This window comes from Anabrus simplex, chromosome 1 (assembly GCF_040414725.1).
Source record: "Anabrus simplex isolate iqAnaSimp1 chromosome 1, ASM4041472v1, whole genome shotgun sequence".
Taxonomy (NCBI): Eukaryota; Metazoa; Arthropoda; class Insecta; order Orthoptera; family Tettigoniidae; genus Anabrus; species Anabrus simplex.
Genome location: NC_090265.1, coordinates 322,949,517 through 322,975,852, shown reverse-complemented (window position 1 = coordinate 322,975,852; position 26,336 = coordinate 322,949,517). Strand labels below are relative to the sequence as shown.

The window sequence follows — 26,336 nt, the reverse complement described above, 5'->3', positions numbered from 1 at the left end:
ATACTTACAGAATAAAGTACGCATTTAAAACATAGTAACTAGATACAGAAATATAAATATGAACATATGTCAGTAAAAAAGTCACCTTCTCAAAGAATTTAGATTATTCCTATGATAGTCTACTGAATATTGAGCCATGTTCTATGACAAGAATGGCAAACCTTTTCCGATTAGCGTGTAAATTAACGCTTTGTTTTATAATTTTTTCTGTCTACTGTACCACCCGTTATTTTCCTTTAAATCATCATGAAACCCCGTGATTTGACTTAATTTATGTATTAGATTACATTACATACACCGAGCTCGATAGCTGCAGTCACCTAAGTGCAGCCAGTATCCATTATTCGGGAGATAGTGGGTTCGAACCCCACTATCGACAGTCCTGAAGATGGTTTTCCGTGGTTTCCCATCTTCAAACCAGGCAAGAGGTGGGGCTGTACCTTAATTAGGGCCACGGCTGCTTCCTTCCCATTCCTAACCCTTTCCTGTCCCATCGTCGCCATAAGACCTGTGTCTGTGTCGGTGCGACGTAAAGCAACTTGCAAAAAAAAAAAAAAAATCGATCTCGTATAAATCCTTTCAACTGGATGTTTCATGATTTTATTTTGCGAAGATCACTGAAAATCACATTTCAAAAAACAGGTAAATTTTAACCTAATACAATTTGTAAAAAGTATGGCCATAGAATTAATTATAACATCTTTAAAAAAGCGTCTTGTTAAAATATCCTATGCTGGTAGATTTTCGACCTGTTTGTTACATGTTAAAAACATTAAAATATGTTAGTATTTTGTCTGACGTCCCACAGAAGTCGTGTTTGCGTGTCGCCTAGTGGCACGCGTGTCACAGGTTCGCCATCCCTGCGCCTGTCGTAACAGGGAGTTTCCAAATTCGTTTCGTGTTGAGGTCAGGATCTGAGAGCTGGTTAGAGATCCACTGAGCTTACATGAGAGACATTGAGGAGCTATCTGACGCAGCCCCGGTCTAAAAACCCAAGAATAACGAACGAGAGGATTATTCGCATTGATCATAAGTCACCTCTTAATCTTCAAGCCTTCGGGATGAGCAGCGGTCGTTCGGTAGGCCAAGGTCCATCAGCAGTAGCGTCATGGGGTTTGGTTTCTGATTGTTCTGTTTAATTCAGTGTTACTGTTTATTTAGTCTCATAATTAAATAAATCTCGCCTTGCCTCCAAACTTTCTGTTTACAAATTTAACAAAATGTTATCTTTAGTAAACTTTAGATATGACTAAACATCGTTCGTACTCTTGTGACTAAATTCTTACTTCATAAGTAAATGTGTTAATCCATTCAGTTGGTCCAAAATTATTTGCGTATTCTACTATGTCAATAAGTAGCCTGCATGGCTCAGACGGCAGCGCGCCGGTCTCTCACCGCTGGATATCGTGGTTCAAATCCCGGGCATTCCATGTGAGATTTGTGCTGGACAAAGCGGAGGTGAGACAGCTTTTCCTCCGAGTACTTCGGTTTTCCCTGTCATATTTCATTCCAACAACACTCTCCATTATCATTTCATAGCATTAATGATTGCCCCAGAGGAGTGTGCCAGGCTTCGGCAGCCGGCACATTTCCTATCCTCGCCGCTAGATGGGGCTTCATTCATTCCATTCCTGACCCGATCAAATGACTGGAAACAGGCTGTGGGTTTTCACTATGTCAATAAATATGCAGTATATGATAATTACATCGAATGTCCTACCACGTTCACAATGCCACATATTACCATATTCAAATCAGCATCACCTTATTACACGCAACTTTCCGTGTCTTTAAAAACGTTGATAAGTGAAGGAGTTAGAATGTATAAACCTCTATATTGATATGTATAACTAGAGCTGGGATTTCTATGTAGTTTTTTTTTCTTGCTACTTGCTTTACGTCGCACCGACACAGATAGGTCTTATGGCTACGATGGGACAGGAAAGGCCTAGGAGTGGGAAGGAAGCGGCCGTGGCCTTAATTAAGGTACAGCCCCAGCATTTTCCTGGTGTGAAAATGGGAAACCACGGAAAACCATTTTCAGGGCTGCCGACAGTGGGGTTCGAACATACTATCTCCCGAATACTGGATACTGGCCGCACTTAAGCGACTGCAGCTATCGAGCTCGGTTTTCTATGTAGTATCAAGTGGCAAAATATGTAACAAAAAAGTACCAAAATATGTTGTAAAGTATGTATAATGGCTAAATATGTAATATCACACGAACTTACTATTCTATCAGTTTCAACGCACAGAATACGCTTATATAAAATTTTGTAGCACCGTGAACAATTGTGCATTTTTTAATATTCTCTGGAGTCATGTTATGTCAGTATATCAGAGTCCAGCTCCATGGCTAAATGGTTAGCGTGCTGGCCTTTGGTCACAGGGGTCCCGGGCTCGTTTCACGGCAGGGCCGGGAATTTTAACCATCATTGGTTAATTTCGCTGGCATGGGGACTGGGTGTATGTGTCTTCATTTCATCCTCATCACGACGTGCAGGTCGCCTACGGGAGTCAAATGAAAAGACCGGCACCTGGCGAGCCGAACATGTCTTCGGACACTCCCGGCACTGAAAGCCATACGCCATTTCATTTCAGTATATCAGACACATATTCAATACAAACTTATAATTTTCTACGTTACAACACTCAAAGTACGTTTATACATTAATGTTACACAGTGAACAATTATGTCTTTTACAATGTTTTCTGGGGTCATTGAAATCCGTTTGTCACTCAGAATGTGCAGACAAAGATCTTTCAGGGTCACGTGAGTAATTGGGGCACTGGTCCAAATCGAGGCGCATAGTATAGTGCCGCCCGTCCCGGCGACTGACGGAAACGCGGTGCGGTCGTGTGCGACTTCATTTTTTTTTGCTAGGGGCTTTACGTCGCACCGACACAGATAGGTCTTATGGCGACGATGGGATAGGAAAGGCTTAGGAGTTGGAAGGAAGCGGCCGTGGCCTTAATTAAGGTACAGCCCTAGCATTTGCCTGGTGTGAAAATGGGAAACCACGACTTCATTTTAATAAGAGCTACACTGCCTTTACGTCGCACCGAGACAGATAGGTTTTATGGCGACGATGGACAGGAAAGGGCTAGGAGTGCGAAGGAAGTGGCCGTGGCCTTAATTAAGGTACTAGTGTCAAAATGGGGAACCACGGAAGACTTTCTTCAGGGCTGCCAGCAGTATGCTTCGAACCCACTATCTTCCGAATGCAAGCTCACAGGTGTGCGCCCCAAGCCGCATGGCCAATTCGTTTGTCACAGTCGGCAATCACACGTTTTTTTCTTTCTTTTTGCTGGCATTTTCCCCAGTGATGAGGGGTTGGCATTGCTTTGGATGAAGCCTAGTTATATGGCCGGATGGTCTCCCTGACGCCAACTATATGTGGAGCGATGTATTCACTATTGTGTATTTCTATGATGGTTAGTAGTGCGATATGTTGTATGTAAGTGAAGATGTGTATTTTGACGAACACAAACACCAAGTCCCCGAGCTAGAGGTATTAACCAAACGCGGCAAAAATCTCCGCCTTGGCTGGGAATCAAATCCGTGATCCACTGTTCCAAAGGCCTCTACGCTGACCATTCAACGAAAGAAGTTAGCAATCACATCTCTCTGAATTGAATTCTGGGAGTAACGCCATAATTTATAAATTTCAGCCAGTGACAGCGACTGTGCCCGCCTCTGTGGTGTAGTGGTTAGTGTGATTAGCTGCCACCCCCGGAGGCCCGGGTTCGATTCCCGGCTCTGCCACGACATTTGAAAAGTGGTACGAGGGCTGGAACGGGGTCCACTCAGCCTCGGGAGGTCAAATGAGTAGAGGTGGATTCGAATCCCACCTCAGCCATCCTGGAAGTGGTTTTCCGTGGTTTCCCACTTCACCTCCTGGCAAATGCCGGGATGGTACATAACTTAAGGCTACGGCCGCTTCCTTCTCTCTTCCTTGTTTATCCCTTCCAATCTTCCCATCCCCCACCAAGGCCCCTGTTCAGCATAGCAGGTGAGGCCGCCTGGGCGATGTACTGGTCATCCTTCCCCAGTTGTATCCCCAGACCCAGAGTCTGAAGCTCCAGGACACTGGCCTTGAGGCGGTAGAGGTGGGATCCCTCGCTGAGTCCGAGGGAAAAACCGACCCTGGAGGGTAAACAGATTAAGAAGAAGAAGAAGAAGACAGCACACTGTTGACGCGAGTACCGAGCTCGATAGCTGCAGTCGCTTAAGTGCGGCCAGTATCCAGTATTCGGGAGATAGTAGGTTCGAACCCCACTGTCGGCAGTCCTGAAAATGGTTTTCCGTGGTTTCACATTTTCACACCAGGTAAATGCTGGGGCTGTACCTTAATTAAGGCCACGGCCGCTTCCTTCCCACTCCTAGCCCTTCCCTGTCCCATCGTGGCCATAAGACCTATCTGTGTCGGTGCGACGTAAAGCAACTAGCAAAAAATATATATATATATATATATATATATTGACGCGAGTGGTATTGAAGATCTCATAATTTACGATATTTTCTTATAAAAGTAACTAGAATTCTAGGGGCGGATTGGTGGATCCCTGGACTTGCCAGAATTTAATGGCGGATGGCCTCCGGAAAGGCCTGGTGCGGGTCTTTTTTCTCGTAGACGGCCTATTAGACGACCTGCACGTCTGTGAAGATGAGGGCCCTACCTAGGATGATTTTAATGTTGAATGCGCCACACACACCCAGCCCCCGGTCATTGGAATTAACCAACTAAGGTTAAAATCCCGACCCGGCCGCGAATCGAACCCCGGACCCTCTGAACAGTACGCTGACCATTCAGACAACGAGTCGGACACGCCTTGCCAAGGAACACATCCTACAAGTAATATGAGATAAGCTTTATATAACTTACTTTTCGAAATAATGTAATTTATCCTCAGGTGTATATTATATAGTATTACCTTCCTAGAGTTTGGGCATCATCAATCATACAATTACCGAGAGAGCTGGAGAGTTGGCTATGCGTTTTGAGGCATTAAACTATTAGCTTGCATTCAAGAGATAGTGGGTTCAAGCCCCCACTGTCGGTAGCCTTGAAGATAGTTTTTTCCGTGGTTTGCCATTTTCACACTAGGCTAATGCTGAGGCCGTACCTTAATTAAGGCCAGGGTCGCTTCATTCCCAGCCCTATCCCATCGTCACCGTAAAACCTGCCTGAGTCGCTGCGACGTAAAACAAATAGCAAAAATTACAGAAACTTATATTTTAAATATTAACCTTAATAATTTGTCCTGCTTCTTTTTCTTATCCTTTTTTTATTTTTTGAAAGTCTAGCATTTTCTGAAATAATGTCCTGCATTTGAAAACGTTCACATGATGACCCTACCGAAGTCGATTCCGAAACCTCGACAACTGTGTTCCGATTATATTTCCCCCTGTAGGGGGGGGGCAGTAAAATAACACCCACGGTATCCCCTCCTTATCGTAAGAGGCAACTAAGAGGGACCCCAGGTGATCTTAACATGGGAGAATGGGTTGGCGACCACGGGGTCCTTAGCTGAGTCCTGACATTGCTTTCACTTACTTGTGCCAGGCTCCTCACTTTCATCTATCCTATCCGACCTCCCTTAGTCGTTATTAGAGCATTTGAGGCCAAGGGAGTCTTTCATTTCACGCCCTTCGTGGCCCTTGTTTGTCTTTGGCCGATACCTTCATTTATCGAAGTATCGGAACCCTTCCATTTTTCTCTCTTTGATTACTGTAGTGCTACATAGCGGATTGTTGTACTTCCTGTTCAAACAATAATAACTACCACCACCACCACTGTATCGAATATAGGTATTTAAAATTATAGATTTCCCCTCGTGTTAAATACTAACTGATCATTATATTACTGATCCCGCCGGGCTTAGTGGCTCAGACGGTTAAGGCGCTGGACTCCTGACCTCAACTTTGCAGGTTCGATCCTGGCTCAGTCCGGTGGTATTTGAAGGTGCTCAAATACGTCAGCCTCGTGTCGGTAGATTTACTGGCACGTAAAAGAACTCCTGCGGGACAAAATTCCGGCACCTCGGCGTCTCCTATAACCACCAATATGTCAGTTAGTGGGGCGTAAACATAGTATTATTATTATTATTGATCCATGTGCGTCGTAACCATCATACTTTGTTTCTTTTTTTTTTTTTTTGCTAGGGGCTTTACGTCGCACCGACACAGATAGGTGTTATGGCGACGATGGGATAGGAAAGGCCTAGGAGTTGGAAGGAAGCGGCCGTGGCCTTAATTAAGGTACAGCCCCAGCATTTCCCTGGTGTGAAAATGGGAAACCACGGAAAACCATCTTCAGGGCTGCCGATAGTGGGATTCGAACCTACTATCTCCCGGATGCAAGCTCACAGCCGCGCGCCTCTACGCGCACGGCCAACTCGCCCGGTACTTTGTTTCTCCTCCACCGAGTTCTTACTACATCTTACCTTTCTTCGCGTTTCCATTACTTCTCAAATGTTTATAACAGAGATACAAGGGCTCAAACATCAAACCTGCTCGTGATTCCTCACCATCGAACTGCCGCGTATAACAACTCATTTTTTGTGTATGCCGCACTAGAATGGAATGACGTCAGAGGAATACGAACAATCAATTTTGCTTTACGTCGCACCGACACAGATAGGTCTTATGGCGACGATGGGATAGGAAAGGCCTAGGAGTTGGAAGGAAGCGGCCGTGGCCTTAATTAAGGTACAGCCCCAGCATTTGCCTGGTGTGAAAATGGGAAGCCACGGAAAACTATCTTCAGGACTGCCGACAGTGGGATTCGAACCCACTATCTCCCGGATGCAGGCTCACAGCTGCGCGGCACTAACCACACGGCCAACTCGCCCGGTGGAATACCAACCAGAGTGTTATGTAAACGAGCGTTAAGAGGTGCAGCAGGATACGAGTGAACTGTGCATTTCTGGCCTTTCATTGATCATGTTATTACATTATTATTATTATTACATTATTATTATTATTATTATTATTATTATTATTATTATTATTATTATTATTATTATTATTGCTGTTGTAAGTATGTATGTCTCACTGGGGTGGAATTTTATTTCAGTTATCTATATATATAAAATAACTTGTCCTGACTGACTGACTGACTGACTGACTGACTGACTGATTCATCATCGCCGAGCCAAAACTACTGGACATAAAGAGATGAAATTTTGGGGATATATTCATATTAAGACGTAGGTGCTCGCTAAGAGAGGATTTTTGGATATTCCTTCGCTAAGGGGGTGAAAACGGGGGTGAAATTTTAAAATGAGTTGCTCTATATCTCAAAACTTTAAAAGTTTACAGATGTAAAAATTGGTATTTAGAATCTTCTTTAAAAATAAGGAAACACGTATTTTTTTGTTTTCAGAAAATCCCAATAGGAGGGGTGAAAAAGGGTGAAAATGGGGAAAAATGGGTTGAATGCCTTTAATCAGGATACCGGTACCTATATCTCAGAAACTGAAGATATTACAGACCTGAAAATTGGTACTTTTGATCTCTTTTAAAAATAAAGAAACACGTAATTTTTTGTTTTTGGAAAATACAATTAATGGGAGGGTGAAAAGGGGGTGAATTTTTAAAATGAGTGAATCTATATCTCCAAACTTTTAAAGTTTGCAGATGTAAAAATTGGTATTTAGAACCTTCATTAAAAATAAAGGAACACGTATTTTTTTGTTTTCGGAAAATCGCAATAGGAGGAGTGAAAAGGGGCTAAAAAGTGGTTGAATGCCTTTAATGAGGCTACTTATATATCAGAAACTGAAGATATTACAGACCTGAAAATTGGTGTTTGGGATCTCCGTTAAAAATAAAGAAAGACGTATTTTTTTGTTTCTGGAAAATCCAATTTAGGGGGGGTGAAGAGGGAGTAATATTTTAAAATGAGTGTATCTATCTCAAAATTTTTAAAGATTATATATGTGAAAATTGGTATTTAGAATCTCCTTTAAAAATAAATAAACACACGTATTTTTTCGTTTTTGGAAAATCCAAATATTGGGGGGTAAGAAGGGGGGAGGGTAAATTTTTTAAAATGAGTGTGTATACATCTTAAAACTTTAAAATTTACAGATGTAAAAATTGGTAGTTAGAATCTCCTCTCAAAATAAAGGAAAACGTATTTTTTGTTTCCTGGAAATCCCAATAGGAGGGGTGTAAAAGGGTGAAAAATGGGTTGAATGCCTTTAATGAGGATACATATATCTCAGAAACGAAAGATATTACAGAACTGAAAATTTGTATATGGGATCTCCTTTAAAAATAAAGAAACACGTATTTTTTAGTTTTGGAAAATCCAATTAATGGCGGTTAAACAGGAGTGACAAATTGGGTGAATTTTTGAAAGACTATATCTACAGAATATCTTGGAAACGTAAAATGTTACAGACGTAAAAAGTGGGTGTTTGTAATCTCCTGTAAATCTAAAGAAACATAGGTGATTTGTGTTTGGAAACTCCACTTAACGGGAACTCAAAAGGGGTGAAAATTTAAAATGAGAATTTTTACAGTTTATCTCAAAAAACTTAACATGTTACAGAAGTGAAAAATGGTGTTTTTTATCTCTATTAAACATAAAGAAACGTGTATTTTTAGCTTTCGGAAATACCACTTGGGTGGAAGGGGGGGGGGTAAAAGTGACTGAAAATGGTGTTGAATTCTTTTAATTAGACTACTGATATCTCAAAAATGAAGATGTTACAAACGTGAAATTTGATATTTGCAATCTGCTTTAAAAATAAAGAAACACGTATTCTCGGAAAATCCAATGAAGGGGGGGGGGGGGGTGAAAGAATTGAAAAATTAATTGAATTAATTGAATGAGAATACATACATCTAATAAAAACTAAAGTTGTTACAGACGTGAAAATTCGTATTTGGATCCCCTTTAAAAACAAAGAAAAACGCGTTTTGGGGGGAAACCATCTTGGAGGGCGGGAGTGTAAAGGAGTTGAATTCCTTTCATGAGGACACATAAATCAAAAACTGAAGAAGTTAGAGTCGTGATAATTGGTATTTAGAAGATCCTTTACTATTAAAGAAACAAGTATTTTTTGCGAGAAAATTCACTTGGGGGGGGGGGAGTAGTGTGAAATGAAGTGAAAAAAGTAAATTATTTTTATGGGGATACTTATATCTCAAAACTGAAGCTAATAGACGTGAACATTGGTGTTTGAAATCTTCTTTAAACATAAGAAACAAGCCTTCTTTTAATTTTTTTTTTTGGGGGGGGGGTGCCGGTAAATAAACTTAACGGCGGTGGGGTGTAGAAGGATGTGAGAGCAACTGATTTTACTGTTCTTAATGTACTTATAAGGATCCTCGGCAGCGCGCCGGCCTCTCACAGCTGGGTTCCGTGGTTCAAATCCCGTTCACTCCATGTGACATTCGTGCTGGACAAAACGGAGGCGGGACAGGTTTTTCTCCAGATACTCCGGTTTTCCTGTCATCATCCATTCCAGCAACACATAATAATAATAATAATAATAATAATAATAATAATAATAATAATAATAATAATAATAATAATAATAATCATAATCATAATACTAATAATAATAATAATAATAATAATAATAATAATAATAATAATAATAATAATAATAATGTTCCGGACCGTCGTCAAATGTGCGGACCGCGCTGGAAACGGCTCCTGGACGGGTAATGACTAAGAATGCAGTCCGGCCGCGGGTTCAGTGCCTTCTAGGCACCCAGTATGACACCACGCCGGATCTCCTGAAGGATTTTATCTATATTAAAAATGATTATAGGAAAAGATGGCAAAGATTTACGGACACAACTGACCGGGAGGAATACCTGAGCCTAGCCCGGGAAGTACGAAATCGATTGCTGGAAAAGAAGATTGAAAAATGGGAGGAAACATGCCGTAATCTAATAGAAAACGAGTCAGATCGGGAATTTTGGTGGGTTCTCGCAGAAAACCATTCAGACCGCGAATTTCAGCCGATTATATATCTAAAACAATAAGCATTCAATTATAAATTTCAGTATAATGCCGTAGCGAAGCACGGGTATCTTGCTAGTATATTATATTTTGATTGTGCTTAATTGTGTTTTATCTAGTATTAATTATGACTCTAATGGTTTAGTGAAAGAGAGGACCTAATGGCCTTAACTACGCCAATAGAGACATTTATCTATCTATATATATATATCTCGTAATCTCTTTTTTTTTTTTTTTTTGCTAGGGGCTTTACGTCGCGCCGACACAGATAGGTGTTATGGCGACGATGGGATAGGAAAGGCCTAGGAGTTGGAAGGAAGCGGCCGTGGCCTTAATTAAGGTACAGCCCCAGCATTTGCCTGGTGTGAAAATGGGAAACCACGGAAAACCATCTTCAGGGCTGCCGATAGTGGGATTCGAACCTACTATCTCCCGGATGCAAGCTCACAGCCGCGCGCCTCTACGCGCACGGCCAACTCGCCCGGTACTTTGTTTCTCCTCCACCGAGTTCTTACTACATCTTACCTTTCTTCGCGTTTCCATTACTTCTCAAATGTTTATAACAGAGATACAAGGGCTCAAACATCAAACCTGCTCGTGATTCCTCACCATCGAACTGCCGCGTATAACAACTCATTTTTTGTGTATGCCGCACTAGAATGGAATGACGTCAGAGGAATACGAACAATCAATTTTGCTTTACGTCGCACCGACACAGATAGGTCTTATGGCGACGATGGGATAGGAAAGGCCTAGGAGTTGGAAGGAAGCGGCCGTGGCCTTAATTAAGGTACAGCCCCAGCATTTGCCTGGTGTGAAAATGGGAAGCCACGGAAAACTATCTTCAGGACTGCCGACAGTGGGATTCGAACCCACTATCTCCCGGATGCAGGCTCACAGCTGCGCGGCACTAACCACACGGCCAACTCGCCCGGTGGAATACCAACCAGAGTGTTATGTAAACGAGCGTTAAGAGGTGCAGCAGGATACGAGTGTACTGTGCATTTCTGGCCTTTCATTGATCATGTTATTACATTATTATTATTATTATTATTATTATTATTATTATTATTATTATTATTATTATTATTATTGCTGTTGTAAGTATGTATGTCTCACTGGGGTGGAATTTTATTTCAGTTATATATTATATTTTGATTGTGCTTAATTGTGTTTTATCTAGTATTAATTATGACTCTAATGGTTTAGTGTAAGAGAGGACCTAATGGCCTTAACTACGCCAATAGAGACATTTATCTATCTATATATGTATATCTCGTAATCTCTTTTTTTTTTTTTTTTTTTTTTTTTTTGCTAGGGGCTTTACGTCGCGCCGACACAGATAGGTCTTATGGCGACGATCGTAATCTTTAGCACAAGAAGGGATTATACTAACCAATTATGCTACTCACCAAGGCTGGTGGAATGTTCATTGAAAGTTAAGTGTTTTCTTTATTTGCTTACAGGGAAAGCAACTGTTAAAAGAGCAATGGAAACCGGAACTCAACAGTTGAGTGAAGAGGAGCTGCTCAAAATGCCCAACCGCATCACGGACACGCTCAATGACCGCGTGGTGTTGATCACTGGAGCCACAGGCTTCATGGGCAAGGTGTTGGTGGAGAAGATCCTGCGCAAGTGTCCTGGAGTGGACACCGTGTATGTCCTCGTCAGGCCTAAGAAAGGTCGTGAGCCTCGCCAGCGCGTGGAGGATATCTTCACTTCGCCGGTGAGTACCAAATGAATTAACTCTGGCAGGTACAGTGTTAAAAAGTCGCTGCGTGAACAGATATGAATAGACCTGTCAATCTGACAATATGTAGCCGTCCTTGACCTGTTAATCATTAACTACTTTCAGTAGCCTGAGGCTACCACTGATGGGCTTGACCAGAAGCCTAGTGTTAGTTTTGTGAGCAGATCGAAGGACAAAAGTTCGGAAGTTGAAAGTCTTATTCAGTTATCGCTACTTTAAAACCATCTCTCATTGATGTGTTTTCCGAATTAAGAACTTCGTGAAGATCAGTTCCATGTAATTAATACATTAAGATAGATACATATCTTCTTGAAGTAACAACAAACAGCAGGTAAATATGTATACCAAATAAACAACAAACAAACAAACAAACAAACAAACAAACAAACAAACAAACAAACAAACAAACAAACAAAGAAACAAACAAGTGGCTCATGGTCAATTAAGGGGCTCATGTCTATCGAAACGACTGTTGTCCAGTTAACGATATCCTCAGCCGTATTGCTTAACTTAGTTGATCGAAAAGGTGTAAATATTAAATAGGATATTTTAAAAAAATCTTCGAACTGAATTCGATTCAAACCTCTGTTTCCTTAACGACATTCTAAAATATCCTCATCTTCATCTGTGGGCAGACCGAGTGAGTTGGTTGCGCTACTCAGGCTGTGCTGCTGTGAGCTTGAATTCGGGAGATGGTGGGTTCGACACCCTCTATCAGCGGCCCTGAAGATGTTTTTGTGCTTTCCTATTTTCACATTAGACAAATTCCGGGACTGTGCCTTCATTAAGGCTACGGTTGCATCCTTCCCGGTCCTAGGACTTTCCTAACCCATCGTCACCGGAAACGTTTGTTAGTGGAATGTTTGCAAAACAACTGTGATAAGATTTTTGTAAAATAATACCTAGAGCATTTTTCATTGTATCAGTAATGAAATAAAATGGCGTATGGCTTTCAGTGCCGGGAGTGTCCGAGGACAAGTTCGGCTCGCCAGGTGCAGGTCTCTTGATTTGACTCCCGTAGGCGACCTGCGCGTCGTGATGAGGATGAAATGATGATGGAGATAACACATACACCCAGCCCCCGTGCCAGCGAAATTAACCAATTAAGGTTAAAATTCACGACCCTGCCGGGAATCGAACCCGGGACCCCTGTGGCCAAAGGCCAGCACGCTAACCATTTAGCCATGGAGCCGGACATTGTATCAATATTCCGCCTGAATACTGTGTAATCACTGACTTAAGGGGCTTCCACGCAGCCTCAAGATGAATTAAAATCTCACCTAGAAGTGCGTCTTTTTTTTTCTTTTTTTCCTTTACAGCCGCTTCTTTCCCAGTCGAAGGCTTTGTTAGTTGCACCCATATATACGTACAACAGTACAGCCAAGTCATTCCCACAGGTTATCGAAGAAACTTCTAATTGCATTCATGATCTCGGCCCTAGCAGTTAAAATTAATCTAGTTCGAGTGATATACCGACTCAAATTTTCCTGATTAAACCGAAGACATCTGCTGACCTAGTCATTGACCTCATTCTCTAACTGTTTGAAGAAAACATTGAAGAACCTCAAAACATCTCCGGCAGAGATTATAGAATGATAGCACCGCTATCTGTTGGTATTTATGTATCGTATGCCTTAACTAAATATTTACAGCAACAAATTCAAAAATTTCAATTTCACTTAGGTAGCTTCATTTTGGGCTTGCTCTAGAGGAAATTATTCTGAAATACGACAGCTTCTTGAAAGCAAGTGGCTGTGTCGTTTGGGTCACGTTGTTATCAGTTCGCATTCGGGAGATAGTGGGTTCGAACCCCACTGCCGGCAGCCCTGAAGATGGTTTTCTGTTGTTTCCAATTTTCACACCAGGCAAATGCTGGGACTGTACTTTAATCGAGGCTACGGTCACTTCCATCCCACTCCCAGCCCTTTCCTATCCTATCGTCGCCATAAGACCTGCAACGTAAAGCAGATTGTAAAAAAAAAGAAGGGGAGGGAGCATTAACTGACATGGTTGTTTCATTTTTAACTACCACGAATTGATTCAATCAGTCATTATGAAAAGGTTTGGGATAGCTCTTCTCCAGTGATCGGACTGACCTAATTAGGCGGCCAAACCACCTTCCTGTGAACGTCATCGGAATGTTGCCATGATATATATAGGCTTTTGGGCTTATGCCGTGTCAAAAAAATAAGGTGAAATTCTTTACGTTTCGCAGAGAATGATTTCTGGCGGTAAAGTGTGCAAGTAATCATACATTGTAAAAATAAAACACATTAAGTTTGTATTGTGAATGATGTGACATCCTGAACGTGAAACATTCTCTTCTTGACCCTCATATAACACCAAAACTTTTAGATCCTTTGCTCCTAGTAACTGAAAGTAAATCGCATAATCGGATGCTTGGCTGTAATCTTCAAGAGTATAATGAACCAAACAATGTACTGAATATTTCAGTAATTATTGACTGTGCTTTATGATGCACGAATGTCTTATTGGTGAACTTCGTCAGTCTCATGAGTAACAAAAATAAGTTCCACGGTATTCTGCTTCAAACCGGAGCGTAATGTGTTCGCGACACATTTTTGTACATATTTCAAAAAACCTCACTATGGCGGACTGAAGCTGTTCGAACCTCCCTATGTCCTTCCTGCCTTCACTGTCCTATCATCTGCACTTTCAGAAAATTAAAGTACACGCAGAATGCATATCATAGCGATCGAGAAGAAAACTAGATCGGGATTTATTATTGGTCCCACCGTACGGTTGTAATCTTCCTCTGGTTCATAAATTTTATGATACTATTGGTACGTAACACACTGGTTCATTATAGTATTCCAGCTATTCAATACCTACTCTGAGGCACTGATTGGAATGAGCAGCGTGCACACTTGAACGGAATAATGACAGTGGAGTGTTCGCGGCTGTCTGCGACCTGGTCATTCTAGCTCCAGAACTTGGAACCGTAAGATCGGCACCGTAACACTTTTCGTTAAAAGTGAGAAAATGTGCGATTTTTTCATTTGATCGAGTATTTCGTATGACACTCGCGACACTCGTACTGACGTCATTGGAATGATCTATGTTGACTTCAGGTGGGAAAACCATAAAGACAGTCTTTCTGAGAATTCCGTAATGAAGCACGGGTACATCAGCTAGTTTTTATATATAGTAAGATCCTACATCTACTCTGATCTGCTCGTCACATTCACGCCTTGACCTACCTAACGATTCTTACCCACATTATAGCGACTCACAGTGTGATATTTTCATAATCTAGCTGACCAAAACTAATGAAGCGTGGCAATATGAGGTAAATGTGCCGTGAAATGTATTACTTGGTATGGAAAGAACCTGCCATTATGGAAAACATAATATATTCCAATATGAAGTATAATTACAAACATTTTTTGACAAATATTTCGAATAATAACTTTCAAACGCTTCAAAATGTCTCCCAACAAAGACGAGTCACTTAGCTCTTGCTTTATGTGGTGCAATAAAGCATGCGTCCTGGTTTCTTTTGCGTTACCAAACCAAGCGTCGAAATATTGGTTGGCGCGACATTTACAAAGTCATCCTGAAAATAAGTAAAATTGTATGAGCGTCGCAGTCATCCGCAGACAGAGGTGTTTTGTACAGCTGCTGAGTTATTGTTCCTAAACATACATTAAAACATCGGTATAATGCGATATCTATATATTAAATAGCTGATGTACCCGTGCTTCGCTACGGAATGTTAAATTTTATACAGAATTCTAGGTTAGGTAGTGTAAACGTTGTGAGCAAAATTGTATTAAGTTGCATAGCTCTTAACGTTGCCCTAGAAGCACGACGGGCAAGTCACCAACGTCTTTTCTCATATCAAGACTGGGTTAGGGAATTTTCATTGTAATGGTAGGCCACCTTGTCTACCGTCAGTCAGAATCAGGTTGAGGAGTTTTCATTATAATGGCAGACACTCACTCTCCGCCTGCCTTTATAGATTCTCAGAAAGACTCTCTTAGTGGTTTTGCCAACTGAAATGAACATGGGTCATTCCAATGACGTTGGTAGGAATGGCGCGATTAAAAGCAATGCCTTCATGTGAAATACTCGATTAAAAGAATTTACTAAAAACAGCTTTGACAAATCCGTCTGTCCGTTCTACTGGACCGATTTGTTTCATTTTTATTTTATTCTCTCCGGAATTACGTCCCGGTGAATCACTTTGAGTAATCATAAAATCAAGTCATTAAATGATTACTCCAATAATTGCAGGCGAAGGCTTATGCTACCCGCAATTTATTCTGCACTTGGCAGGTTGCTAAGCGACTAAAATTAATTAATATTCAGATACATGTGATTTCATCCCTAGTAATGTCATTGTATGAAGCCACGTTTGTTTAGTACCAGTCATGACAGAGAGTATACACTTCCTCTAAATCATGGAAGAATATTATTCCCTGCTAGATACTCTGTGATTCTCTAACCTTTCCCAGCTTCCAAATAACTTGCATGCTGCTAAGAGAAAAGAAAAACCGAGCTGGATAGCTGCAGTCGCTTAAGTGCGGCCAGTATCCAGTATCCAGGAGATAGTGGGTTCGAACCCCACTGTCGGCAGCTCTGAAGATGGTTTTCCGTGGTTTTCCGCTTTCACGCCAGGCAAATGCTGGGGCTGTACCTTAATTAAGACCACGACTGCTTCCTTCCCACTCCTAGCCCTTTCCTGTCCCATCGTCGCCATAAGACCTGTCTGTGTCGGCGCGACGTAAAGCAACTTGTAAAAAAAGAAAGAAAAAAATGTCTACGTACAAACAGACCCCATCATGACGTACGCCTTTGACATCATCTGGGAGTATCTATCGAAGGATAACCTTGCTAGACTAGAAAGAGTGAAGGCCATGTATCTTAAAGAAGTTCTCTGCCTAGCAAAAAACGCTCATCAGAGACATAACCTATGAGCTCACAAGGCACCCGTTCTGTGTGAAAGAACTGCGATTAAAAATACCGTTGTCTTCTACGACACAATACCAAGCTTTACATCAAGAACTGCAGGATAAAAAAGCGAATGTATGGATTGATTTTTACCACCAGGCGTGTTTGCCCTGCAATTAGGGGCACGCATCTGTGAGTTTGCATCCGGGAGACAGTGGGTTCGAACCCCAATGTCAGTAGCGCTGAAGATGGTTTTTCGTGGTTTCCCATTTTCACACCACGTAAACGCTGGGTCTGTGCCTTAATTAAGGCCACGACCGCTTCCTTCCCACTCCTAATCCTTTGGTATCCCATTGTCGCTATAAGACCTATCTGTGTCGGTGCGACGTAAAGCAGATTATTTTTTTAAAAAAATACCAAATAGACGGAATGATGACGTCAGAATGGATGAATTCTGAGTCCAAACAGCAGCATTCCTTAAAACGCTTCTTATTAAATGTTCGTACAACCATTGAAGATGGCAGGGAAAACAATATGACTATGAGAGGCATATCAAGACGAGCTATATGACCTATTTATAACGAATGGTGCGCAGCAACACCAGTCCTCTAATAATGTACTAAAACGCAAGTACAAACTGACTTACGAATTTGTTACAGTCAAATTTACACATGATCTATTCTCATGCTACTCATGGTTGAGTTTAATAACGCAGGAAAGAAAAAAATGTATGTAAACTTACCAGGACACACATTCACTATTAGCAACAGAAACACGAACGCATTTATTGAGTATTATTTTTAGAATTTGCTTTACGTCGAACCGACACAGATGGGTCTTATGGCGACGATGGGATAGGAAAGGAGCATCTTCAGGGCTGCCGACAGAAGGGTTCGAATCAACGAGCTAGAAAGAGGACTATAGAGTGGCTATTGGACCGCCATATTTGAATCTACTTGAAAGCCACGTCCGCCATATTGTAAGCGACCAAATCGAGTGGGCTTGTGATGAAGCAAGTACAGAGGCTGCGGGAATAAATACCGTTTCACAGTTTTCTTTATTAGGGAAGCACTCAAAGATGCGCAATGTCTGTTTAAAAGGACATTAAAAAATACAAGATACAGGCTACGTACTTACATATTGTATAAAGAAAGAAAATTAGCGCATTTCCACTAGTCCGAATTACAAAACAAATCACAAGACATTGCCAAAAATTTAGACCCACTTACAGGGAATGAAAATATAGAACAGAAAACCTTGAGCAAAGCAATATAACAACATCGAGAAATAATTCATATAACTTTAATAATAATAATAATAATAATAATAATAATAATAATAATAATAATAATAATAATAAATCCTGATATCTTTCCATTTACCTGGAATTGGCATTTTGTATGGATTTAGCCTAATTTTACGACCGGATGCCCTTCCTGACGACGCCAACCCTAGGTGGAGTGATGTATTTACTATTACGTGCTTCTGTAGTGGTTTGTAGAATGTTCTGTTGTGTGTAGATGAAGAAGGTTATCCAGTCCCGGATCCAGAGGAATTAATTGTCGACTACCCGGTTAAAATGCTCAACCCGGTCGAATCTGGTGCCCTCTGAACCAAAGGCCAGCATGCTGATCATTCAGCCAAGAAGCCGGACACTAAACAACTTGGCAGGTTAGATCCTGGCTCAGTACGATAGTATTTAGGTGCTCAAATCCCTCAGAACTCCTGCGGGACAACATTCCGGCACCTCGGCTTATCCGAAAAAGTAGTTAGTAGGGCGTAAAACTAATAATAATTTAGGAAAAATAAGTATTCTAGAGCCGTGGGGTACAAGGTTTGAAGTGAACAATGGTGTAATAAAGTATCCCTTAATAATAATAATAATAATAATAATAATAATAATAATAATAATAAAATAAGAACAAGAATTTGTAGGATAAACAATTTGAAATAATTGCTAATACAGATAACAGTTCTTCTTGTGATAATGATCTTAAATCACATAAGTTAACTTTCCTGAATAATTCACTTCGATTATCTTTGGAAGAAGATTATGGTAACGCCGATTTTTTATTTGCCTTATGTAGCACCCACTCAGACACACCTTATAGCTACGATGGGATAGGAAAAGGCTAGGACTGCGAAGGAAGTGTCAGTGGCATTAAGGCACAGCAGCCCCCGTATTTGCCTGATGTGAAAATGGGAACCACGGAAAACCAGCTATCAGTGCTGTCGGCAGTGGGATTAGAACTCACTATATCCCGAATGCAAGCTAAGAGCTATATACCGCGAACCACGTAGCCAACTCGCTCAGTAGTAGTGGTGATGTAGGACTGAAAGTCCTCATATTACTCCGTATCGTTGGCAAAGGGGATGAGGTGACTAGGAAATTCTAAATATTGTAGGTGTGGCGTTGGACAGCAGGCGTCTTGTAACATCGTTGTTCACTTTATATTTATTTTCAAAATGCTGGGGAAATGTGCTCTGTAGGATACAATGTAATAATAAATAGTGGTATTGGTTTTTCGTCCTACCGACTACTTAGTACGGTTTTCGGAGAAGCTGAAGTGCCGGAGATTTGCCCCGGTGTAGTTCCCTTACGGGCCGGTAAATCTACTGACACAAAAGTAACCTATCTGAGCACCTTCAAATACCAAATACAAGAAAATAAAAGTAGGCCTAATGTACACGTGCTGGATTGTGCTACACAGGCAACGTAATTATGCTAATCGCCCAAAACTGTGTACTTTAGTAAAAAAAAAGAATCTTATCTAAAATATGATATTTATTCTTCGTGTTTTCTCTACAATTTATGCAATTGCATGCCACACACGTAGAGAGCATATTTTCTTCGATCTAATCTATTAGAAGTATCTCACCGTATGCGGAGAAATTATATGAATGGCGCTTAAACTATGGAGTCGCTATTTCGCCTTGGCACCACCCAGAGCACTGTAGCAGCCATGTTAGCCACTCTATAGTCCTCTTTCTAGCTCGTTGGTTCGAATCCAAGCTGACAGCCACGTGATCCAAACGGCGCGGCCACTTGCTCGGTCATAGCGGTTTTCGCCGGTACAACGACGATATGTTTTCATTAGACCGAGCTCGATAGCTGCAGTCGCTTAAGTGCGGCCAGTATCCAGTATTCGGGAGATAGTAGGTTCGAACCCCACTGTCGGCAGCCCTGAAAATGGTTTTCCGTGGTTTCCCATTTTCACACCAGGCAAATGCTGGGGCTGTACCTTAATTAAGGCCACGGCCGCTTCCTTCTCACTCCTAGCCCTTCCCTGTCCCATCGTCGCCATAAGACCTATCTGTGTCGGTGCGACGTAAAGCAACTAGCAAAAAAAAAAAAATGTTTTCGTTAGTGTATTCGTAATATTGGGACCAGATTTTATATTAAACATTTGATATGAACGTTATTTTCTGAAATAGTATTTGGGGGAAGGAAACGCTCAAGATGACACTTAAATAAAATGTTCGGCGAACGGAATTAAATTAAAATTGATATGTACAGTGTGGGAATGAGGAACTACGGTCTAAGCCACAAATAATTTTATTCACGCTGGACGAAATGGTAGTTTAGGCGAAGGCATCTAAAATCGAATTTTCAAATACCTATGCCATTAGTCCTATCAAAAAGTACTGCAAAACAAAAAGTTATAGAGAAGGAATGATCTCTTAAAGAATAACACAAGATGGACATTAGATACCCTAATATCACAGAGCCAGATGAAAATGAAACGTGAATGCCTACAATATCGAAAGCTCATGAAAGTGATCAACAATAACATTTCATTGACCATTGTGATGTGATTTCTCTCTTCTGCTGCCACTCATCTCCGACAGATGGGATTACTGGCGCATCCCGAGTATAACCGCATGCCTGAATATTGGCGGAAAATAGCTGGGGTGTTAAATAACTTTGCATATTCTGTATGATTGTCCCATCAGTTACGAGTACTACAGGTAGTATGCTTACTAAGGATGAGAATCTCTCATTACACCTTCTGCACTGGTGTGTATAATTAATAATATTATAACTTTCAGCGCTAGAAGTTGAAGTTGCTGGCAGTAGATTTTAGAAGTATACGATTCCAGGTTCGTATCCATCCAGAAACTCTACACACTGGGCCTTTACGATAGAACTGAACTTGTTAATTTTCGCTCCATAGCCTTCTCTCATGCCATGCGTTGTGGACGACACAGGTATAACAGTAGACACTAGAACAGTTGACGCTGAAGCAGTTACACAACCCGCCGGAAAATGTCAATTTCACCCACCTAATTTGCGATAATACCAACAGCATTTCAATGCGGTGCTAATGTGTTCTGAGCATCAGCATTCAGCACTGGTGGTGAGATATTCCTTTCTACAACGAGATGGTCATTAGCCATTATATAACATAATAAATTCAAGTAATTCATTGAAAATGTGCCATGAAGCTCCTTGTAATAGGAATGTGGCAATTAGAGGCTAAACTCCGCCATGTTTCAGTTTTCGTAGCAAATTGGCCTTTAGCAGCTATGACGGCAGGCATCGGCCTGACATCCACTCAAATTACTTCAGTGAATATTTTGAGAGTATATTGAGTCCGAGTGGTGATGATCGTTAAGGCGCTGAAGTCCCCATCAGCATGTTGGCCGGCAGTGTCGGGGAGGTAGTAGTATATAATTTCTAATCACTAGATTGCGTGCCAAAAGCCTGGATTAAATTTCAAACCTCTCCGCAGTGCCCATACGGAGTGAGGACATATGACGCTGTTGATGGTGATTCGTCCGTCGGATGGAGACGTTAAGCCTTGAGCAGACCCTTTGTTGCTATTCGACAGGAGTTGGGATGTTTCACCCTCTCCCTTCCAACTATAATATAATTATCACGTTATTCAATTCATCTCATTAACTCTTGTGATGAGGTTGACGTCAGGAAGGGCATTCGGTCATAAAAACCTGCCACAACAGATTCATCTCACCTCATACCCGACCCTGTAGAGAAACGGGACAAGGGTTGGACAAACAAACTTAGTCCGAGTGGACTATATCCAATGGAAGACAGTTTACAAACAAATGGTAGCCTACTACACAGAAGTTTTCGATCCGGGTGATTGTTCGATTTCCAGCTCTGTTACTATTTAAATCCGGTTTGAGAGATTGATTTTTTTTTTCTAGGGGCTTTACGTCGCACCGACACAGATAGGTCTTATGGCGACGATGGGATAGGAAAGGCCTAGGAGTTGGAAGGAAGCGGCCGTGGCCTTAAGGTACAGCCCCAGCATTTGCCTGGTGTGAAAATGGGAAACCACGGAAAACCATCTTCAGGGCTGCCGATAGTGGGATTCGAACCTACTATCTCCCGGATGCAAGCTCACAGCCGCGCGCCTCTACGCGCACGGCCAACTCGCCCGGTAGAGATTGAATTAGGATGCACGTAGTCTAGGGTAACATGATATGAGTAAGCTCCTAGTCTTGCCGTGGTATCCTACTTTATTTCCGGAGGTTGTGATATTTGATTAATATTGTCACCGTGTTGACATAAAGACGTCCGTGTTTCAAATTCTGGCCAATGCATTTTGGAATTTTGAAATGAAAATGAAATCTCTATAAGTTTGTTTCCCGTGTAAAACTAGAAATCTCGAGGATAAGATTACAGTGCAAAAATTAACGTAAAACCGGAGTTACTGTGGCTATGGGTACGATATCAGCAGAACAGTTACTTAAAGCTGCAGCTCCCATTGTTATGCTTATGAACAGTCGCTTAAAACTAGCGAACCTATTGTTATGATTGCGATATCAACAGTCGCGTAAAACTTAGGGGGCGGGTGGTGGGGTGTCCACTACTATTATCACGGTAGTAACAGTTATGTAAAACTGGGGGCCCTGGTGTTATGAATACAATATCAAGAATAGTTTGAAGTTGAGGGTCTCATTGTTATGATCACGGTAGCAACAGTCATGTAAAACATGTAACTGTTGTTATGAATACGATATCAAGAATAGTTTGAAGTTGAGGGTCTCATTGTTACGATCACGGTAGCAACAGTCATGTAAAACATGTAACTGTTGTTATGATCACGGTAGCAACAGTCATGTAAAACATGTAACTGTTGTTATGAATACGATATCAAGAATAGTTTGAAGTTGAGGGTCTCATTGTTATGATCACGGTAGCAACAGTCATGTAAAACATGTAACTGTTGTTATGAATACGATATCAAGAATAGTTTGAAGTGGAGGGTCTCATTGTTATGATCACGGTAGCAACAGTCATGTACAAAACTGGGGGCCCTGGTGTTATGAATACAATATCAAGAATAGTTTGAAGTTGAGGGTCTCATTGTTATGATCACGGTAGCAACAGTCATGTAAAACATGTAACTGTTGTTATGATCACGGTAGCAACAGTCATGTAAAACATGTAACTGTTGTTATGAATACGATATCAAGAATAGTTTGAAGTTGAGGGTCTCATTGTTACGATCACGGTAGCAACAGTCATGTAAAACATGTAACTGTTGTTATGAATACGATATCAAGAATAGTTTGAAGTGGAGGGTCTCATTGTTATGATCACGGTAGCAACAGTCATGTACAAAACTGGGGGCCCTGGTGTTATGAATACAATATCAAGAATAGTTTGAAGTTTAGAGTCTCATTACTATGAGCACGGTCGCAAAAGTCATGTAAATATTCGGGCCCTATTGTTATGAATACCAAATCTCACCGTACCTCAGCCCACATAATAGGGAAGCATACTATAGTTTAATTAGCAGAGCCTTCATATTGCCATTTATGGAACTGAAGAAAAGGAACGAAAATTATTCCAAGCTTTCAACAACGGTTCCTTCATCATTAAGCCTATATACCGGGTGTTTGAGATACATCACTCACTGCAGTAGAATGGGTGGTCTCTAGAGGCGTGCATTGGCCTGAAATGAGTACCAATGTTGTTGCTTACCTACGGTTACTGCTCAAACACAGCTTGCCTAGTTGATAAAGCTCAAACAAGCTCATGAGCTCTATCGGCGTCTGAGTTGTGAACAGGTTCAGAGTACAATGAGCCTAACCAAGCTCGGTTTGCCCTGATAAACTCATAGACTCGAACACGTTGAGACTGAGCCGACTGAGCTTGGAAAGGGTCTGAGCCCGGCTGGAACAAGAGTCAAGTTTGGGACTCACCAAGCTGACGATTGTGTGTTAGGTTACCAACTGTGCTTTTAACTCTCACAGAACAATTGAAATTCGTTGAGAATTTTACTGGACTACGACACCGAAATTCTCTTTTTTGGCTTGTATTTCCTTTGCTGTTGAAAACCTGTTAAAATAAGCAAGGTGAATGAATTTGACAATAGTGTGCATTTAAGTCTGGGCCACAACTGTGATCCACAACTAACGAAGTCTCACGGCGGCTCATCTTACCTGTCTGTCCAGCGAGCCTGGCTCCATGAGATCCGCAGGCTTAGATACGACCCATACTGGTTCAAACAGACTCAGTCTCTTGTAGGCTCGCCAGCAACTCATATGAGTCGATATGTAAGGCGAGTCCCACTCTCAGGCTCATACAGGCATGGGAGTTTGAAACGCATTACAGGCTTGATGTACGCAGATAGTGGTCTGTCTAGTTCGCGGTAGGAACTTTTATTGTTACGCACGGAAAGGCTACACGCAAAAGAGTAAAGTCGGGGAAACTGCCGAATGTTGCAGGGGCTGCAAAGTAACCGGGAACTCAATTTGCTAAGACGCGAGGTGAATACCCTGTGCATTGCTCAGGATACAATTCTCTCGCGTAAACGTTCATACTTTTTGCAATCAGACGGCCATGTTACACAAATGGCGAACTTGTGAATATATTGTTTGTAACGAGCGTCGTCGGAATGAAAGATAGGGAGCTGCGCTTTACCTACAACAGTATCCAGACAGTCATCACACGTTGCAGTATGTAGAGAAGAGACTAGGCTAGCACCGGGCGAGTTGGCCGTAGGGTTAGGAGCGCGCAGCTGTGAGCTTGCACCCGGGAGATAGTGAGTTCGAATCCCACTGTCGGCAGCCCTGAAGTTGGTTTTCCGTGGTTTCCCATTTTCACACCAGGCAAATGCTGGGGCTGTACCTTCATTAAGGCCACGGCCGCTTCCTTCCCATTCCTAGGCTTCTCCTGTCTCATCGTCGCCATAAGACCTATCTGTGTCGGTGCGACGTAAAGCAAAATAGCCGAGACTCGCCCGTTGAGGACACGGCGAAGAGATCCGGAGGAAGTGAATACAGTGAGGGAAGCTGTTGGCCCAGAACATCATAACTGAGGTTTGGATGTTTCATTCATGAAGCCACTTTACCCGAAATCTGAAAAAAAAAATGTGAATTACTGGTCCCTGATCTCGTTTAAGGGGAGTCGGAAAACCCTATCTTGATAATGTTAATTTGACAGAAAAGATGCTCCGTCTTTCCTTTCCCGAAACAGGTAGCTGGTTCAGAAGACATAATTCCGAGAAAGAGATGCTGTACGAACGTACACTGATAGTTACAAAAAAGCATGCTAATATTTCATTTTTGGCATTTGGGAGATAGTGGGTTTCGAACCCCACTGTCGGCAGCACTGAAGATGGTTTTTTTTTGGCGTGGTTTCCCATTTTCACGACAGGAAAATGCTGGGGGCTGTACCTTAATTAAGGCCACGGCCTCTTCCTTCACACTCCTAGCCCTTTCCCGTCCCATTGTCACCATAAGACCTATCTGTGTCGGTGCGACATAGGCTCAGGAAGGGCATCCGGCCGGGAAATAGAGCCAAGTCCACAGTGACACAGTTTGCACCCGCGACGCCTCCGAGCTGTGGGAGAAGCAGAATAAGGATAAGAAGATTTTAAATGCTTTATATTTATTAGACATTGCTCTACTCTAGGATTATGTTGGTATAATAAATTATACACTTGTTTGCTCGTAAATAAAATTCAGTTTGCATTTTTACAGCGGAAACCGACTTATGTTAACTATGCCATAGATTAAGCTATAGAATCCATGTCAGGGAGTTGAACTTTTGACGGTGAACGTTCCGGATTGCAAGATGTTTTAGGCTCTTAGAAGTCACTAGATAGAATTTCCGTGGTTTCAGATTCGTTAATGGTCTTTCTGCTGTAGAAGTTAGTATGGGGATGTTTAGTGGTAGTAGAACGAACTTCAGCAACTCTTGAAGCATGGTCTTCATTTAATTGCCTAGTTTTCATTTTAGTTGGCGGGGGGGGGGGGGGGCACCTACCAAATATTTTTCGGGACTGAATGAACCTGAGCCTCACATGGTTGGCGTCCATGATGGTAGCCGAACAATCCTGTTATCCATTATTATAGGCTATCTAGGACCCTACCACTTGTCTATTTCTGGAATGATTGAGTGAATTGGCCGCGCGATTAGGGTCGCGCAGCTATGAACTTGCATTCGGGAGATAGTGGGTTCGAACCCACCATCGGTAGCCGTGAAGATAGTTTTCCGTTGGGTAAATGCTGGGACTCTACCATAATTAAACCCACGGCCGATACCTTCCCAATCCTACCCCTTTCCCACCCTTCCGCAGCCGAAAACTTTCGATGTGTTAATGCGACGTTAAGCAAGTAGAGAATATATATATTTCTGGAATGAATCATATGGTCATTGTACTGTAGAGATCATATCAAGCCAGAAGAAACACATCACTGGAATTTCA

General features: G+C 41.7%; 1 protein-coding gene across 1 annotated transcript in view; it reads left to right on the top strand.

Moving 5' to 3' along the window:
• Positions 1-26,336, top strand: part of LOC136856752 (putative fatty acyl-CoA reductase CG5065) — a 244,179-nt gene that overhangs the window by 127,213 nt on the left and 90,630 nt on the right. Inside the window, exon 2 of the mRNA XM_067134843.2 lies at positions 11,453-11,712. Coding sequence (XP_066990944.2) covers positions 11,476-11,712 — 237 coding nt within the window. The 5' untranslated portion in view covers positions 11,453-11,475. The remainder of the gene's footprint in view (positions 1-11,452; positions 11,713-26,336) is intronic.